Consider the following 19,797-nt stretch of genomic DNA (forward strand, 5'->3'; position numbering starts at 1 on the left):
CAAAGCCTTGAACAGCCCTACTGCATAGGTCCCAGGCTCCAGCGCCACTGCTTCTGCTGTACTGCGTCCCTGCCACATGCTCCTCCGCTGTCACACACACAGCACCAGTGGGCGCTGGCCTTGGAATGGCCCTGTGGGAGGGGGAGGGGCAAGGTCAGTGAGGTGCACTCCATACCACCCAGCCCCCTCCCTCCAATAATATTTTCTAGTGCCACTTATGCAAATGGGCTATTGGTTGATTTTCCTGAAAATAATGTTGTAAGGTAGGTCTTAAAGAATGAATTCAAGATGGCAGTCTATCCATGTATTTCTAGATTGCATTCATCAAAGCAGCTCTCAATATGAAGATATTTGATTTTTGAGGTTTGTTATAAAACTATGGTGTAGACCAGTGCAGGGCCAGCTTTTTCAGTGGTTGTGTCACAGATTAGTTCTAAACCTCTCCCCAAATATCACTCCAATCCTTTTCCCCTGCCTGAGCTGCTGGTTTGCTTTCTGATCCCAGCACTGTACTCCCCAATGGATCTGCTGCTGTTTCTGCTTTCTTCCTTCTGTTTTTTTTGTCTAGCCTGCTACTTTACGTTCTGCTCCCTGTCCTATCTGTCACTGTGCTCCCTACTCCTCCTCTGATCTGCCATGTGCCCCACACAGAAGCTACCTGTGTTCCTTACTGCAAGTTGACCACATCTGCTTTAGACAGATTTGGATTTAGTTGTGCTACATGAGAAATGTAAACTTGCGGGTGTTTTCCCCTAGAATGTGAATGCCTTTACAGAGTTTTTGTGAATGTATTTATCTTTAATAAATTATGCTTAGCATCTGCCAGGCCAAATGTTCGCAAACTCTCTCTGGAAGAAGCCATGGAACTACTAGGAACAGGTTTTCTTCGTGGGAGTTCTGGATTTCTACGAGCCAGCGGTGATATTTTGAAAGGGACAAGCTCAGTCAGCAGGGATGTTAGAGTTGGAGTTACTCAGGTTTGGATTACACTGTGCACTCCTTTATAATGTTGGTCGTTATTTTTAACATACCATTTTTGTGTTGCAAACTGTTCTAATTCATACCTACTTTGTCTGAGACAAATTTTAATGCAACATAATATGATTGTGGGTTAAATTATACTAAGATTAATAGTATACAACAAATATGCATTAAAGTGTCACATCTCCTAATGCATCTCTATATAATAGTTGAATCATAAGTGTAGCCTTTTTTATACTTTTGGAAATCAGAAAGAGAAATCATGTATCCATGAAAACAACTCATTATCCAGACCCTATCTCCAAAGGCTATGAGGCTTATAAACGGTGTCATCTTATAGATTCCTAAAATATTCTTTACAACAGTTAATGAGACTAAGTTGTTCAATGACTGCACTGGGAAGAATGTTCCATTTGCCTCTTCTGGAAGGCAATGGAAGTACTAAGTTAAGGACCACCAAACATAGATTACTGAAAACCAGTGGTTCTCAACCTTGGTAGACTCAAGGCAGCCCTTGGAAAATGCCAGTTTAGTTTTCACTCCTTTTGTTTTACTACACAAAAATAATAAAACAATTCTGTTGCAAACAACTCAAACCGCAACAGATCAAAATGTTTTTGACACTGGATTCTTATATGAAAACTCTGAGTTTGTTGTGTGAATCAAGTTTGCACCTAACATATCACCCCTGAAAAGATCACATGGTATCCTGGTTCAGAATCACTGCTGTAAGCTGTTTGTGATTGACAATAAAATATGAAATCCAACTCATTCCTTGTTAGCAACATTAGATCTACATGTCTAATATGCTGGCATTTCAATTTTGCTGTTAAAGCAGACAGTAATGATCCTGAATACACACAACAATTAAAAATGATGAGTAAGATACAATGTTCATACCCATTTTCAGAGGAAAATAATATTTGAGTTAAGCAAAGGGCTAGGAACAGAAATTACACATAAACTGATATAAGTGATTGGAAACTGGTTCAAATCTGTACCACAACAGAAGTTCAGTGCACATAAACTGCTTTCAAAATGACTGAAACTAGATTTCCCCTTTTAACCAAACTGTCTAGAATCAGTTTCCTTTATTTAGGATGCACCCTGTTTTGCAATCACTAATTTTTTGGGAAAATGTGAGTGCACTATATGAACAGATAGGGTATATATTCTATTTGTAGTACGCTCCGGTACAAAGGTAAAAGGTGTCCCAATTACAGGCACACTAGGGACAGTGGAGGTAGAGTGCCATTCTTTCTTTAACCTTGGCATGAAAAAGAGGCGATGTGGCCAGCACTGTGTTACAATTGCCTTTATTTCCAGGAAATAACAGGTGATGTTGCCTGTTGGGTAGGAGGCAGGGTGGGCCTCAGGGCTGTATTGGAAGTGAAAACAATGAGAGAACCCACCACCCGTGCCTGGAATTATACCCAGGTCCTTCTAGTCTGGAGCCAGTCATCCCTCCACCTGAGCTATGTGGCTTTACACTCCAGTATATATGTTAGACAAAAACTTTCCTTTAAGAGTTGGTATTACCACCGTTCTTGATTTCCTCCATATATTCTTGGTCAGCCTTCTCCATCTCTGGTACAGAAGAGCACTTCACTAAAGCAGTGTTAAGTGGTTTCTTTTAGCTGCTTGTCTTTCCTAAAATTAAGAGGATTTTTTTTTTGTATCTAAACCTAATTGTTTGCTTTTATAGAACAATATTTTGAATGCCCTAAGGGATATTTTCTTCATTTGCTGTGCTCACATTCTGCTGCTGTGCCAAAGTGGGTGTTGTAGGCACTGGATCTGGCATGCAGGGCTGGGGAGGGGGTCCCAGACTGGCCCCACACAGGCCCAGTACAAGGGACTGGAGTACATTGCCCTGTGGGCCAGATCAGGCTCTCGGGCTACATCTTTGACACTTCTGATTTAATAATGATTCTTTATTAAAAATGGTCAGCTGTATAACTTTTTTGGATGAGAAATAAGAAACTGACAATTTCAAAAGGAATTGCATCAAAGCTGAGTTCATATAAAATGATTTAGAATAGATATAAAAATTGCTTTCAGTTAATTTCCTTTGGCCTAATTTTCCTCATGTAGCTAATTTGTTAAACTAAAAGAGACAATAATTTATTAGGGTTGTGTGAAGTGGGCTGTATTCGAATGTGATTCTGATTTGGCCCAATTCAAGGGACAGTGATTCAATTCACTGATCCGGATCACTGTCCTGATTTGATTTGGCCAAATCCAAAGCTGAAGATTCGATTCTGATTTGGAGAATCAGCAATTCAGCCATCGACACAGCTTTGTATGTTTTTTCTACATACCTTGAGGCAGGCGCGGCTCATGAATGCTGAGATAGTGGGGCAGATGAAGCGTCCCACAGGAGTGCGAACCCCAGGTGCCCCCCCAGACCCAGGAGGCACCAGTTACTGAGGCAGGGGGGTCTGCCACACACTCCACAGCAGACCCAGAAGTGGACCGGAAGTGCTTCTGGTTCACTTCCAGGTCCGCTGCCAAGCACACTGGGGATTTGCCCCTATGCTTCCATGGGATGCTTCATCTGCCCCACCTTCTCAGCAGTCACAAGCTGCCTGGTACCTTGAGGTATATAGAAAAAATATAAAACTGCGTCTATGCCCGAATCATCAAATCTCTCTGAATCAAATCCATGGGTTCTGATGCAATTTGGAGAATTAAATTGGTCTCCTGATTCGATTTGGATTCAGAGATTCAGCGGCCAAATCACCTTGGAATCGAATCGGCGACTGAAGCTTTGCACAGCCCTATAATTTAGTCTTTCTCTTAATATATTCTAGTGTTAACCAGATTTCCAAGACGTGGTATTTATTTTTGCAATAATAGTGATGAAACTAATTAAATCTGCCATGGATTTAAAAAATGGTATGCCTTTAAACCAAGTGCCTTTGACTGCTTTTATTCCCCAATTTTCCTGCTTTTTAGAAGTGTTTAATTCAAGATGGGGAAGCTTAAATAATATTTGTCAAGAGCTTTTAGACTTTTGGAGGAGCAGTTATACAATTACAATTTGTATAGACCTTAGTTGGTGGGGGGGTTGTATCCTTAAATAAAATATAATAAAGAGGTATAGTCCTCAATAAAATTATATGTACAAAAGGAAATTGTTAAGAGATGAGGGAAAAATAATCTTTTGTTGATAGTAATGACTCTTCTTAACAGACCTTTAGTGGTGTATTTCATTTGTGTATTCACACTTTTGTGTTTATTTTTCATACTAATAGCAATTTTTTGTGTATTAAATATTTGATGCAACAAATGCATGTTAAGCATTTGCAAGGGGACTCTATTATGCAGCAAAATAAATGGTCCTGTGGTGAGTAGATTTGTAAAGTGGTTCTGCATTCTTTTCTTAGTGTTGTGACATCCACAGTCTTTGTAGGTACCTCTATTCAAGGAGAACAATTAAAATTCATTGAAATAAAGAGCTGTTCTTAGTGGCTGCAAATATTCCCCAATTCAGAGTCTACAGAAACAAAATTCTCTTAGGTTACGGGTTATAGTTTTGAAGCATAGTGGTTCTTAAAATGCATTCATACATTAAATTTGGGTTCCATGTGCAGAATATTAAATAGCTGGAAGCTGCTGTTCATTGAGGCCAAACACAGTGTTTTACATAACAAGTGCCTGTGCAGGCTAAATTGCTATTTCTCACACTGTGAAATGAAATTAAATGACACAGATAAGTAGGCTGGATTAGTTTGCAGTAAGCCCAGGTTCAGTATTTTTGGCAAAATGTTAATTGAAAACCATTTGAGCAGTACCCCTAAAGTAACAGATGAAACCTTCTCCAGCACAAAGGCAAGAGAATTAACTTGAAAACTGAGAGCATATATAATACATTTGTCATATAAAGGAGTTGTTATGTGGTCTCTGTAGGGAATAGGGTGGTACTGCATGTTGCGTTAAAGCATTTATATTAATCTCACTTTCTGGATGATTTTTCTCTAAATATTACTTTTTTCACATTTCTTTCAGACTTATGTGGTGTTTGTTTCCACATTAAGAGGGCAGTGGCTTGAAAGGAATTTCTCTGCCTTCCTTTCACATGTCCTAGACCTAGTGTCTCAGGCTCACCCCAAAGTTTATCAAACTCAGATGGATGCTATCTGCTGTCGCCGCTGTGTTTCATTTATCCTTCGAGCTACCATAGGAGGCCTTCTTGGGGAAAAAGCTCAAATTGCAGCTGCCAAGGAGATTTGTCAGGCCATCTGGAAAATGAAGAAAGTTGTGGGTATGGGACTAACAAGATTATGTGTTCAGGCTATTTTTTTAAACCAGTGTTGAAATAATTGTTCACTCAACCTAATCCTAAAGATGCTGCAGAAATAGAATTTCTAGTGCTGATACATTACCATAATAACATAAAGCATTTCAGTTGAACTGACTACGTTTTATATCAGCATAGTTATTAATTAAAAGAAAATAAAAAACCCTTTCTTACTTTTCTTCCACAGCAGAGTTTTATGTTGAATATGAAAGTACACCCCTATGTGGCTTTACACTCCAGTATATATGTTAGACAAAAACTTTCCTTTAAGAGTTGGTATTACCACCGTTCTTGATTTCCTCCATATATTCTTGTTCAGCCTTCTCCATCTCTGGTACAGAAGAGCACATCGCTAAAGCAGTTTTAAGTGGTTTCTTTTAGCTGCTTGTCTTTCCTAAAATTGAGAGGATATTTTTTTGTATCTAAACCTAATTGTTTGCTTTTATAGAACAGTATTTTGAATGCCTCAAGGGATATTTTCTTCATTTGCTGTGCTCACATTCTGTTGTTGTGCCAAAGTGGGTGTTGTAGGCACTGGATCTGGCATGCAGGGCTGGGGAGGGGTCTAACTAGTAGGGGTGTATGAAACAGACTGTATTCGATTTGGATTCAGATTCAGCCTGAATTGGGGACAGTGATTCGATTCGTTGATTTGGACCACTGTCCCGATTCGATTCGGCCAAAGCCGAATCTGAATATTTGATGCAGGTTTGGAGAATCAGTGATTTGGCCATAAACACAGCTTTAAATGTTTTTTTTACATACCTCGAGGTACCAGTTGTGGCTTGTGAACGCTGAGATGCTGGGGCGAATACAACATTCCACAGGAGCGTGGGGGAAGCCCCCACATGCTCGGTGGCAAACCTGGAAGAGGACCAGAAGCACTTCCAATCCACTTCTGGGTCCACTGCCAAACACACAGAGGGCTCCTAACCCCCCCCCCCCATCAGTGATTGGCCATGGGGGGGACCCACAGTGCATTCCCTGGCAGACCTGGAAGTGGACCAGAAGTGCTTCTGGTCCACTTGCAGGTCTGCTGCTCAGTGCACTGGGGACTCCCCCACGCTCCTGTGAGATACTGCATCTGCCCCACCATCTCAGCATTCATGAGCCGCCCCTGGTACCTTGAGGTATGTAGAAAAAACATTTAAAGCTGTGTCTATGTCCATATCATCAAATCTCTCTGAATCAATTCAGAGGGTTCCGATTCAATTTGAAGAGATTAAAACGGGGTGGGCAATGATTTCGGGTGGAGGGCCACTTACTGAGTTTTGGCAAGCCATCAAGGGCCGCATGACAGGCAGCCAGGGGCAGATAACTATCAATTTTCTAAATTTTTTAGGGGCCCCATGGGCCGGATAGAATGGCCTGTCAGGGTGGATCTGGCTTGCGGGCCACATTTTGCCCACCCCTGGATTAAAAGTTCTCCTGATTTGATTTGGATTTGGAGATTCAGCCGCTGAATAGGGCCGAATCGAATCAGCGACCAAAGCTTCACGCAGCCCTACTAACTGGTCTGATGGGAATCGCCCTAGAATGAGGGAGCTGTTATGCGACAAGTACACATATCTGCTTCCTTATCCTGGGAGAGGTTGGAAAATGAAGCATATGAACAGGGTACATCCAGAGTGGTCTATCCTCTGGTTTAAAGATACATCCCTGACTGTGTTCTGTTTAACGGCTATTAATCTATGAATTTGTCTTATTAACTTGCCATCATTTCCTTGCTTGCCTGTGTTTTGCCAATTCTCAGCTGTGAGGGTACTATCAGTATGGTACTCTCTAGATCAATGACGATGGATGCCAGAGAAAGTATGACAGAGAATAGACTCTTCTGGATGTACCCTGTTCATATGTTCTTGCTCTATAAAGTAGTGGTTTTCAACCTTTTTTCTTTTGCGGACCCTTTTGAAATTTCAAATGGAGGTTCAGACCCCTTTGAATTGTAAGTGTGGGTATCCACATACTTTTGAATCATCATAGTCATCTTTCATGGACCCCTTAGACATAGTCTGTGACCCCCCAGGGATCCACAGACCACAGTTGAAAGCAACTGCTCTAAAGCATCCACTTTTGCCACTGTTGGCCGCACCCACACGCATATAATATGTATATAGGTGTGTATGTGTTATCACTAGTTAAGCCTGTAGACTCTAAAAATCCTACCCGTAAGCCATTATCAAAAGCTCCTTAATACCCCTTTTTCATTGACTTCTCTGGGCTCTGGATTGTCCCTCTGAATCATAGCTTCAGTAGACTTTTGTTTATATGTAGTTTTAAATGTCCAGCATATCTTTCATTTCTGAAGGAGTATCATACTGTATCAGACAGAATAATGGTTAGCAAACCTAGATTATTACAATCATGCCATGTTAAAAATATGACCTATTCCAAACTTCTTGGATAAAGTCTGAAATAGATTAGGTAGCTGTTACCTGCTTTATGAATGCTAGCCACATCATTCCCTTGCTTGTCATTTCCCACAGAAACTAGCATGCCTTAACCATGCCATCCCAATGGGCCACATTTCTTGTTGGAAATGCAGTTAAGTCTCAGTGAAAATTCTGAACCCTGTTCAAGACAGTTAATGATAAGAAAGTACCTGTTCATTTATGCACCATATCATATTGTCACCTTATTCTGTCTCTTGAGATGATATATTTTATTTTGTCAGTGATTTCAGAGTTATTTCTTACTGTTATCAGATGCTGTAATGAGTGATGGTAATTTGGAAACACGGATTGGTACAACAGATATAACAGTAAGCCAACATGTGCTTGTCTGTGCATTACAAGAGCTTGGGAGTCTTATACATGGCTTAGGAACTACTGCTGCACCATTGTTACAAGATTCCAGTACAGGTAATTATTACTGAACAAAATATCCCTAGAGCCTTTTTTTGTATACCTGATAACAAAAGCATTTGTATTTTTCAAGGTGTGTAAGTAGCAAGTCTCAGAAAATGCACACTTGTTTTCTACATTTGTAAACTTCCCTCTGACTTCCTGCTGCTAGGCTCGTGAACTCGCACTTCCTCTCGAAAACCTAAAAACACCTTGTATTGAAACTGGTGGTTATCTACATAAGACTGTAAGAAGTATTACAGTCATACTGGGTCAGTCAAATGGTCTCTTTAGCCTAGCAACCTGGCCCCAATAGAACTAATTTTTGTGAAATTCTGCTGGTATAGCTATACTTACAGGGCAGGTATTTGTTAAGACATAGACATATTTCATCTTAATTTAATGTATTAGAGCAGTGATGCAGAGTGGGAGTCAGTTTAAGAAATATTGTTTATGTTTTTAGATTTCAATCTGGATAGTGCCATATTTACTTGAATAGAAGATGACCTGATTATAAGACAACCCCTCAATAATTAGATTCTATATATGGGAAATTTATACATTTGTTATAATTTTTCAGGTATAAAATCTAAATATTAAAGGTTTGCCTTGAATTTGTCCCACTGCTACAGCAAGGAAAATTTAAATCTGGAGGGTGAAGTAGCCCCTTTGCCTTCTGCTTCCCCCTAGCTTTTTCCCCGGCAGCCCCTTCCCCCTCTCTTTACTGTCAGACCCTGCTATCCCTGAACACATGGAAGTGAGGGGCAAATTTGAAAAAAATGATCTTGAGATTTAAACTCCTCCTGTGGAGCACTCATCCCCATTGCTGTGTCACATGGCAACAGGCAGAAGTAGTAATTCTTTTCAAGAGTTGAGAGCGAAATACGTGGAAGACATCCTCAGTGGCAGACTATAATGAATGATACTGGCAATTGAGACAAAATTAGAAATTTTCAATGTATATGTACCATCATCAGATTGGGAGGGGAGGAAGGCTCTGCTTAGAAGACTAGTGGTATACACAGTCAGAGAGAAACCATGGATAATATTGGGGTTTTTTAATTGTATAGTAAAAGCAGGTGATGGAACAGGACAAGGAGGTGATGGAACACTAGACAGGTTGTCTAGATTAACACAAATCATAGAAGAAGAGTCACTAATAGATGTGTGGGGAGGGGAGAAAGCTTTCACTAGAGAAGCCCCTAGTGGAAAGAAGCAATCAAGAAATGACTTTGTTTATATCAAAAGAAATAGAGATAAGGAAAAAAAAGCAATCTTAAGTGTTTAGTGATTACTAGATGCTGAAAGTGGAAGTGAGTCTTGTTAAGAGCTCCATAAGAGGAAAGGAAGTGTGGAAGTTATATGTACAACTGTTGCAAGATGCAGAAGTGTCATGCATACACAAAACAGTATAAGGGGTGTGTCCCAGCTACCTGTGGAGGGTTCGGGATTGAGAGTGTGGTCGGGGGTAGAAAGGTAAGAAAAGTTCATTGACTTAACAAAAACACAGCTACGCGTAATAACAAGACAAACAATGACAGACAAGAATAATTCACGTTGGCAACTTATCGGCAGTCCCCTCTGATGCCTGATGTACAACAAGTTTCTCTTTCTACAAAGCTCAGCGAAGTCAGGCATCCCTGATCAGTGCTGTCCGAGAGGTACCAGGAAGGACCCTGGCATTCATTCTTTGGGCTCCTTGAGATCCACAGGCCCACTGATCCAGGTCAACAGCTAACTAATCCTTTTCACAGAGCTGTATCTTTCTTCAAAATGATTTCCAGATGTTTTAGCTAATTTATAGCTTCTGAATGGTACTGATATCGTACAGCCACTTAGATTCTTTTTACTTCAAGTGTCCTTAGACTGACCAAAAGCAGTACAAGCCTTGCATTCCTTTGATAAGTTTAATTTTAACTTTGCCACAGAGCCTTACTACTTCAAGGCTTTGCTAAATTTATCAGGCCTTACTTTATACAAGGCCTGACTACATCTTAAACTTTAATTTGGCTTTTAGCAACAACATATAGCTTAATATCTAAGCAAATAACAAGAAAACACCTGGTCTAATCTTCATAGAGCCTTCAGAAAGCACCTTCATCACACAGGCATAATTTTCAGCTGCCACAGGGGTGGAAAACACTGAAGAAGAATTTTAAGAGTACCAAAGAATGGTGGACGATGGTGAAGAAGAGGACAAGACTTTTTCAAGAAAGCAGGCCAAAGAAATGTGGGGACAAGAACTGAGATTGCTGCAAAGGAAGATGCAGTGGCTGCTAAAGGAATCTTCAGAAGAAAGATGGATATGAGAGGAACCGGAAGAGACAAAGCAGGAGCTGGAAAGATTATTTAAAAGTAAGATGAAAGAGAGAATATTTTTAGCACAAGTACTTTGTGTGGAAGAAAACAAAGAATGGTTCTGATACTTTTCAGACAGACTGAAGGAGGAAAAAAGATAGCTAAAAGCAGTACAAATAGAAAGTGAGGTGTGAGTGGAAAAGCAAGGGGAAGTACTGGAAACAATGAGGAGATTCCGTGAAGAACTATACTAGAAGAAGGAAATAGAAAGAAAATGAAGAATTTTCTAAAAGAGACTGAAGACAAAGAAAAAGTAGAGGAAGAGGAGATGCAGAAAATGTGAGAAAAGGTAAGTTTAAAGGAAGTGGAGGAGTCTTAAAAACTTTTTTAAAAAAAGGAAAATCTCCAGGAGCAGATGCACTACCCATGAAATTTTACAGAAAATTTTGCCTGTGCATGGGGATGGATATAGTAAAGGTTTTTGAAGAAATAGTGGGAGGGAGAAGTGGGGAAGGATTTTACAAGTGGAATAGTGATTTTATTATTTATTAAAAGAAAGATAGAGCTTCTGAAGAACTGGAGACCAATTACTCTGCTAAATACAGACTACAAATTGTTGGCAAAGATGGTAGTTCTAAGAACCTGAAAAAAAGTAATGCATGAAGATCCAACCTGTGCAGTCCTGGGCAGGATTTCTGAGTCAATTCAGCTGATAAGAGAAACACTGACTCACATTCAGGAAAGAAAATTAAAAACAGCAGTAGAAAATTTGGATCTGGAGAAAGCATATGATAGAGTGGACTATGGTTTTATATTTGAAGTGTTAATGAAAATGGGTTTCCTGGAGAAATTGATAGAATGGATAAGACTTTTATGTAGAGAGGTAGAAAGTTCCCATCAACATGCTTGCCCAATATGGGCAATGTGTTTTATAGTCACACATTGTGTTGGCTACATTTAATCAACTTCATAGTTGGTTTCCATTGCTGCACATATGCTGCTTTTTGCAGCGGTTTGCTGATAGACAATATGTTTAATGAGGTTTCCTTATGTGGCTTTTTTAGACGAGTTGCTTTTTTTCCCCTGTCCCAAGTGTGGGGTGCACCTCATCTTGTATTCGAGTAAATATGGTAATTTGTGTTCTGTTGATACTTGTCAAAAGTCTGAAAAAAAATGAACATACGTGCATGTTATATTTAATGCACTTGTCCAGAGAAACAATTGTGTATCCCCTCTGAGGTGGAGGGGATGTGTTAAACAGGAAGCATATTGAGGAAGAAGGAATTACTACAGTAAAATCCCTGTTATCTAGGATTTTACTAACCGGTATGCTCTACTAACCAGAATTTCTGACTGGCCGGTGTGGTTGGAAAGTTTGCACATGGCGGCCGCCACAGCCATCCACTACCCTGTACTGTTGTCTCTCCTCTGCATGCAGCTACGCCCCCCTCTCCTCCCTGCTCCCCCCCACTCCATTTTGTCTCAAAACCCCTGCCAGGTTGTTTCAGCTAACTGGAATTTTTACATAATCGGAAATCCCCTTACCCCGGGGATGCTGGAGAATAGAGATTTTATTGTGCTTCCATATGTTGTATGTTTTAACCGCTTTCATTTCTTAGACAATGATCTAAGTATGTTCAGCTTAATGAAGGACACTATATATAGGGACCTACCGAATTTGAGGCACTGCCCCTTGGTTTCTCAGTCTGAGCATGCACCAGTTGCCATTTTTGTGGTGGAGCATGGTGCCCTCCCTTCCCCCCACCTCCAAGTGCCTCGGATTGGCTGAGAGGGCCTGGAAGTCCTGCCCCCTCCTGCGGTTGACAAATGGCTAACGGTTGATCTCTGGGGAGGGCCAGGACTTCCAGGGCCCCTTGGCCAAGATGAGGCGTGGGGGCCAGCCATGCTCCACCATGAAAATCCCCCCACTTCTGCCTCCTCCTGTGCTTCAGGATACAAGAGCTTCCTTTCTTTTTCTGTTTTTGCAGTGCTCCCCCTCCTCGCCAAACACTGCCGATTTCATGATTTTTCATGGGGATCTACTGATTTTTGTGGTTACCATGAAAATTGTGAAATTGCAAATTGGGTTGGTCCCTAACTGTAAATGTCCTGACTTTATTTTTGTAGTCAAGAAAAAGTCGCAGGTACAATCGCTGGGCAGAATAGGTGATTTTTTTTTTTTTTTTGAGGTTTCTTCCAGCCTTACTTTTCTAGGATGTCTATGACAAAACAACTTGATTAAACTAGATTTTGTTTCTTTCTTTCTTTTGGTCTAGATTGTTGGTCACTGAACATCTGCCAAAATTACAATGTGTAATACGGTATATCTTTCCTCCTTCCCCAGTGTCTTATCTTTCCCTCTTCCAGTCTTTTTGGTCTTTATTTTGTTACATGTTGTTGTGATATTAACTTTGAAAACCAAATCTAAATAAATCTGCATTTTCCTTTACAGTTTCTAAGGTCTGAGATCATTCTGACTTCTTTTGGGAGTCAGTTCTGGATTTGCGAGGTAGTTGCCAAGCAAGATCTGTCTCTTCCCAAAACACTTCACTTCAAGATTGATATTTTTATGGATTGTAGGAGGTCATCATCACAAAGGGCAAAATGGTCCTTTGGGTAGTCTGGGAAAGTGTCCAAGGTTTTCACCCACTGTTTTTAACCTTGTATTTAGAGGGAGTGAGGGAAGAGATAAAAAAGTTTCATTGTTTTGTTCTTAGTGCCTGAATAGAATTGCTTACTTTGAAGCAATTGTAGCCTTTGAATTTGCTTTGTACTTTTAGTAGCCTTTTTTTTTTTTTTTTAAGATCAATAGTTTCATGCTTAAAATAGTCAAGCCTCAACGTGACAAGCAAGTGGTTGCTGCGACCAAATCTAACTCTAAGAAAAGGGACTATGATATTGTAGAGGTTTGTTGTATAGAAAAGAGCACTTTTGTGGCTTTTGGAATAACCCTAGCAATATGTGGTCTAGGTACATACCATGACTGCAGACTAATGACTTGAAAGAGAACTCACATGAGACTGTGGTGTCAAAGAAGCATCAAGTTGTTTTTTGCCACTTTTCCCCTTTCTTCAGCAACATCATTATAATCTTTCCAGCATTTAATTTAATCCATCTGCTCCTTATCCAGGTTCTTTTGAAAAATATTTTAATATTCTGAAATAAGTAAGTTGAATGCAAAATTCACAATAGCACTTTTCAAAGATGAGCACACAAACGGAAGGATTTTCACCATCACTCAATAAATATGTACATTCGTTTCAGTAGTGGTCTTTGTTTTAGCAATGGATTTCTTTGTAATTTTTAACTTAGCTTTTTTTATTCTTTCAGGAGTTTTGGATACAGTAATTTCAGTCATTCTTCACCCTAGTGTCTCAGTTCGTCTCACAGCAGCTTGGTGTCTACGCTGCATTGCTGTAGCTTTGCCATCCTATGTGTCGCCACTTTTGGATCGCTGTGTTGAGCGTCTTAGTGCCCTTAAGTCCTCTCCAGAAGCAGTGACTGGATATAGCTTTGCTACCGCTGCCTTGTTGGGAGCAGTAAGATACTGTCCTTTGGGTATTTCACATGGAAAAGGGAAGGTAATTATCTTAGTAATTTGTTTATAAGTAGATTTGTGATACTTGTTACTGTAGTATTTAACGTGTATTTTTTTATTCATCTGTGATATTTCAGCTACTAACTTTTATGACATAATTATTAAACTGAAAAACTTAGGCATGTGATCATGTTGTTTTCCATACTTCATAAAACCAGTTACTTAAATAACTGAATATGTTCCTAAGTTTAAATATTGAACTTCTTTGAGAAATTTACAATTAAACAATGGTATCATCAGCATCATAACCATTCAATGTGTTGGGTTATACTAATTATATAGAGGGGGTTTTGAGTGATCTCAATTGCTTTCTTTGGGCTGAAGGTTAATTCTAAAGAACTTTTAGAGAATGAGGGCAGATTAGGGAAAAGTGTAGATTTCTTGAGATGAGTTATGTTTTCAGAATTGTAAATAAAGCAGTTCTGTTTTGAAGATTAAAGTGTCTGTATCTCTTGCCTGTTTTGCCATTGGCTTAAATTGGCAGGCTACCATTATTTGCCTGTTTCCCACGAACATCACAGCAGTATTATTGGGTAAAAGGCTGTGTTAGTCCAGAATACAACTGAAACACATTAGGCTTTGCCAAGGAAAAAGATCTTTCTTTTAAAAAAAAAAAAACTAATTAGAAGTACATTCACAGATCTTTTGCATTGCTTCTGTATTAGAAATAAGTTTCCTGGGAGGACATTCTTTTATAGAGCTAAAAATGAGTTATTGTAACCCTGGTTCCTTTCATAACTACATAAAATAAAATGTAGTTATTTCTGTAATCATTCCAGTTAAAACTGCCACAAATCCAATGTACCAATTTTGTCTACACTGATAGAATGTAATATTCCCCTTTTAGCTGAAGTTTCTGAATGGCTTTCAAGAGTACATAACATTACAGTAATCCAAGTTGGAAGTGCTAGCAGGCAGATGTCAGAAGTTGTTTCTACATTAGTAAGGAAGGCTTCATCCTTTTAGCTAATCACAGATAGCAAAATATGGTACAGCACTGATATGAGCAGCCTCTCTTCACAGCTTGGGCAGTTATTTTACTTCTGAAGACTTCTGTTCCATGGCCCAGGGAGATTGGAGCAGACCAGATGAAGCATACCTGTATGGATAAAGAGTTATTTCATTACTTGCCATTACACCATAATAAAACCAAATTAACATTTTAATAGTACATTTGCTGTAGTCCCTCTCACTTCTGATAAGCATGATTGACATTATTTACACTACTGTACTGTTGCATATTCAGTGTAAATCGGTAATTTTTTTTCAAAAGTATTTAAAGCATGTAGGCAAAGCCTTTTTCAGGGAATGGTTGATTCTGGATGATGGGGAGGAGTACAATCTTTCGTTTTAAAAAAATTAATCTGCTGGTAACTCCAAGAGTTTGGGTGGGGAAGAATAAAATAAAGAACTTCAATAACTTCATTAGATGAGGGCCTTTTGAAAAGCTGTATACCTAAGCAGAGTTAAAGAATGCAAATTATCTGACAAACCCTCCCATTTTAACAAAGATTTCTTTTGAAAAATATGATGTAGGATGTCCTTGCCCTGGGGGAGGCCTAGGAGGACAGAACAGGGAACAGAAAGCAATATACTGAACCAGTTACATGGGAGTTACAAAAGCTCTCTTCCAATGTCTCCCAGGAAAATTGCCAAATTCCAGATTGGCCCCAGTTCTGACGAACTGAAAGAGACCAGTTTAAAAAGAACAGTTTTGAAAAGAGAGCATCAAATAAGTCATGCTTCGGAAAGCAACCATAGTATATTACTGTGTTTCATTTTCATAGTTTCATAGTTTCTAGGGTCGGAAGGGACCTGAGCAGATCATCTAGTCCGACCCCCTGCCATGGCAGGAAGAGCACTGGGGTCAAATGACGCCAGTAAGGTGGTCATCCAACCTCCTCTGAGTGTTGAACGTTGCAGACACAATGCAATTAGCAAAACAGTATATTAAATATACATTTGATATCATATACTAGTGGTAATATTTTATATAGGGAAAGCCTCCCAAGTCATAGTTGCTAGTGCATACATGAAATGTCATTCATAAATTCAGATGAAATTGAATGAAACTAGTGTTACTACTTTGACATTCATCTGATAAAGAGTATCATCAGTATGCTCATTCAGTATACAGTATTTTTTATAGTGTGATGTTTGTTTTCAAGTTAGATTCTTTCAAAATATCTTTTTTGATTTGTATCTATTGAGTATTGTTCCAGAATTTCATAGTTGGTAGGGTCAGAAGGGACCTGAGCAGATCATCAAGTCCAACCCCCTACCATGGCAGGAAAAAGTACTGGGGTCAAATGACCCCAGCAAGGTGGGAATTAATGTTTTAGTTTCCATGATTATTTCATGGATTTTTATAAATGTGCAAATTAAAGAAAAACTATAGTAAAGGAAAGGTTTGTTGTCATTGTTATTATGGTTGTGGTTATAACCCAGGTGCTATTACTTAATTATAATTTGTTAACATTTGATAGAGACCAGAGTCTCTTTTAAAACCAGACTCGCACATCATCACTGTACCTTCTTCCATGCATGGCACAACTTCCCTTAGCTCATCTGTCCATTTAATTCCATTTTGATGAATTGGGGAGGGGGGAGAGGGGTTGCCATTCTGTCTATAGTACATCAAGGTGGCTTATGTATATAAATCATTTGTTATTACCCTTCACATGTCATCTGCCTGCTTGTCTATCCTTGGCTTGCAAGCTACTCCTTTGTAGAACAGGTGTGTGCAAAATAAAGCCTGCAGGATAGGAAGTGTAGGGAGCAGACTGCAGCTCTGCCCCAGGCCCCACCCCATGCTGCCATTGCCCCATGATCCTGGCCCTGGCCCTGGCCCGGCCCTGCCCTACCCATCCCACTCCACTCCTGTGTGCCACTCCCTGCCTGCCCATGGCCCCATCCCAGCTGTGCACAACCTGCCCATGGGGCCCCCAGGCTAATCTTCATAGAAACGCTACCCACCTGCCTGCTCTGTCTGGTGCTCCTGGCAGTGGGTGTGGGGTAAACAAGCCAAGGCCAGATAAAATCAGTTGCCTCCCCACCCTTCCCCCACCCCCTGCAATTCCCCTACTGCGCTGGGAAGGGTCAGCACCCCCTCCCTCAGCAGCAACAGCTCACCAAAACTCCCTAAGTGGTCTTCTGGTCCAAATAAGTGAACCTGTCTAGTATGCAGTGGGCTAAATAATAATACTTAACAATTGCCAAGAAGAGTTAAGAGAATTACAGCTCTGAAATGGAACTCAAAAAGAAGAGTCCCATGGCCTTTATACTTACTTCCTTTAAGTATAATTATGTGCACTTAAAATTGTTTTCTTAAAGACAGCTTTGTCTACCAGTACTATCAGTAAACCCCTCCTCCACTGTAATCATTGTTCTGTAATAACTTCAACTTGAAATATGAAGAAGAAACTTTCTGAGACTTGGAAGTTGTACAAAGTAGGGCAGGGGGGTCATTTCACACCTCTGCAGATTGGTCTTGTACTTTGGAGATTTACGTAACTGGGAAGGAATTTTTATTAATTTTGCATTCTTGACCTTAAGGCCTTAGCTAGTTCCAGTGGAATAAATGCATTCAGAAATACCTTCTTGGGGAGCAGAACTGAGTCCTAAACTGTTAGAAGTACCGCATCTTGAAAAAAAAATCTAGCGCCTGAATTCTCTGAGATGCTGATGCTCTTGTTTCTCTTTCCAATTTTAAATAGGTAATCATGACAGTAGCAGAGGATTTACTGTGTTCAGCTTCTCAGAATAGTCGCATTGCAATGCAGCGAACACAGGCTGGATGGCTCCTGATAGCTGCCCTCATGACATTAGGTAACAGGCTTCTATAACTTCAAATCAAACTAAGATATGCCCTGTAGGAATCCATGTTGCCAAATTTAATTCTTGTGGTCCTTCGCTTGGCTTCACTATGTGCTAGCATGAAGCAATTCTACAAAATATTAAAATGAATTTAAATCTCTGATAAGAAAATAGTCTTACATAAAAGTATTATTACTGTGACATTTAGACTAGGGACAGAAATTACATATAAACCTGTATAGGTGATCTGAAACTGGTTAAAAACTGTAACAACAGAAATTCAGTGTTCATAAACTGCTTCCAAAATGGCCAAAACCAGTTTAAGGTAAACCTGGATGGATGTAGCACCAGACTTAACTGATTTAGATTTTTGAACTTCTGTCCCAGATCTCCTCCAAATTCAAGTTAACTCTGAGTCCCCCAGCATCCCAGGATGCTGTGCACCTCCCTGCCCCCAAGCACCCCTGTCACGATGTGGGATGGCTAGTCTTGACCCAAGCTGTCTGCTCCAGCTGAGCAGGGAGACATGGTATAGTGCCCCTAGCTTTTGGCCTGGTCCAGAGCAGCATGTGGCTGCATTTCCAGAATCAAAAGTAAATGTCTGTTCATTTGCTTATCAACTGCTATACAGTTTAGACTAACCTGCAGAGATTGAATCAGTTCAGCTTGGGGCTTTCTGACTGCCTGTACTTGGCCTTAATTCATTATGAACAGTGATAAACTTGGAGCAATACTAAACTGTGAAATATAGTTTGTAAAATTAATCCAATAGCATTTTATGACTGAAACTTTTACAACCATTTTGCATGATATATCTGAAAACAAATATATGAGCAGGCCAGTTGAAAATTGAGAGAACATTGGGATCCTCAGAGCACATTTGGCTTATGATATGTCACTGATTATCTCTCCAATTTTAAATAGAGATCAGCCAATAATCTACCCCACAATTAAAGTCCCAAATAAAGTTTTGTCTGTATGTTTGTAGTATTAGCTGTCTTAAACATTTGAACCCATCTCATCTGTCTTCCAACCCTATGCTCTTCTTTCATGACAAGATATTTCTGTATACAGACTTGTGACGAGAAATTGCGACTTTCCAAATCCTACCATCTGAAAAATCTGCTTTTCTGTTGCTCTTCACCTGAGTCCCTAAAATCATAAGATTTGGATAAAACTAAATTTAGTAAAATTTCAGTGATGTTGATTTGAAAAAACAAACAAACAACTTTATAATCTAGTTGGTAACACACCATTAACAACAGAAAGTAAAAATCCCCTTCTGGCCAAAGTAGAATGCTATGGCAATTGAAGATTTAAAGAATAATGTAAAAATTAGTAGGCGAAATGCCATATGGATTTGTGAATGTGGGAAAAATATTTAGTATTTAAGTTTAATGATTCCTCACACTTGCAAACAACAGTTCTTAAAACTTACAGGTCCTGCAGTAGTCCAGCATCACCTTCCAAGAATACTGCTATTATGGAAGTGTGTTTTTCCTCTATCTCCGAAAGATCTAGAAACAGAGAAGAGTCGAGGAGATTCGTTTACATGGCAGGTTACATTGGAAGGCCGTGCTGGTGCTCTCTGTGGTAAGCACAGTGTAGTGTACTTTCTTTGTCTATATCCGTTTCTTACTTGTTTTTTCTGAAGAATAAATAAGATCATCATTGTAGGGTGCCTATACACAAGCAGAGAGGCTGCTCCAATGTGCTGTAATTACAGCACAGCAGAGCAGACTCAATCAAGTCTTCTCTAAGATATTTGTACAATATCTTACAAATAACTGTTCTGTATTCAAATACCTTACAGTTAGGGACCTACCAAATTCACAATTTCACGGAAATCGTGTAATTGGTAGTCTCCCATGAAATAACTGGTTCTGTAAAGAAGCACAGGGAACCAACTACTTTCAAAAATCTGGCAAAGACCTCTCCCCTAGAAGGCGAAGGGAGGG

General features: G+C 39.7%; 1 protein-coding gene across 3 annotated transcripts in view; it reads left to right on the top strand.

Moving 5' to 3' along the window:
* Positions 1 to 19,797, top strand: part of HEATR5A (HEAT repeat containing 5A) — a 166,655-nt gene that overhangs the window by 35,596 nt on the left and 111,262 nt on the right. For all 3 annotated transcript variants that reach the window (XM_019518917.1, XM_019518916.1, XM_019518918.1), the window contains exons 7-12: positions 817 to 977; positions 4,993 to 5,248; positions 7,990 to 8,145; positions 13,756 to 14,006; positions 17,740 to 17,851; positions 19,280 to 19,432. In XM_019518917.1, the coding sequence (XP_019374462.1) occupies positions 817 to 977; positions 4,993 to 5,248; positions 7,990 to 8,145; positions 13,756 to 14,006; positions 17,740 to 17,851; positions 19,280 to 19,432 (1,089 nt within the window). The remainder of the gene's footprint in view (positions 1 to 816; positions 978 to 4,992; positions 5,249 to 7,989; positions 8,146 to 13,755; positions 14,007 to 17,739; positions 17,852 to 19,279; positions 19,433 to 19,797) is intronic.

Source organism: Gavialis gangeticus, unplaced genomic scaffold, assembly GCF_001723915.1.
Source record: "Gavialis gangeticus isolate Ggan-Ray unplaced genomic scaffold, GavGan_comp1, whole genome shotgun sequence".
Classification (NCBI taxonomy): domain Eukaryota; kingdom Metazoa; phylum Chordata; order Crocodylia; family Gavialidae; genus Gavialis; species Gavialis gangeticus.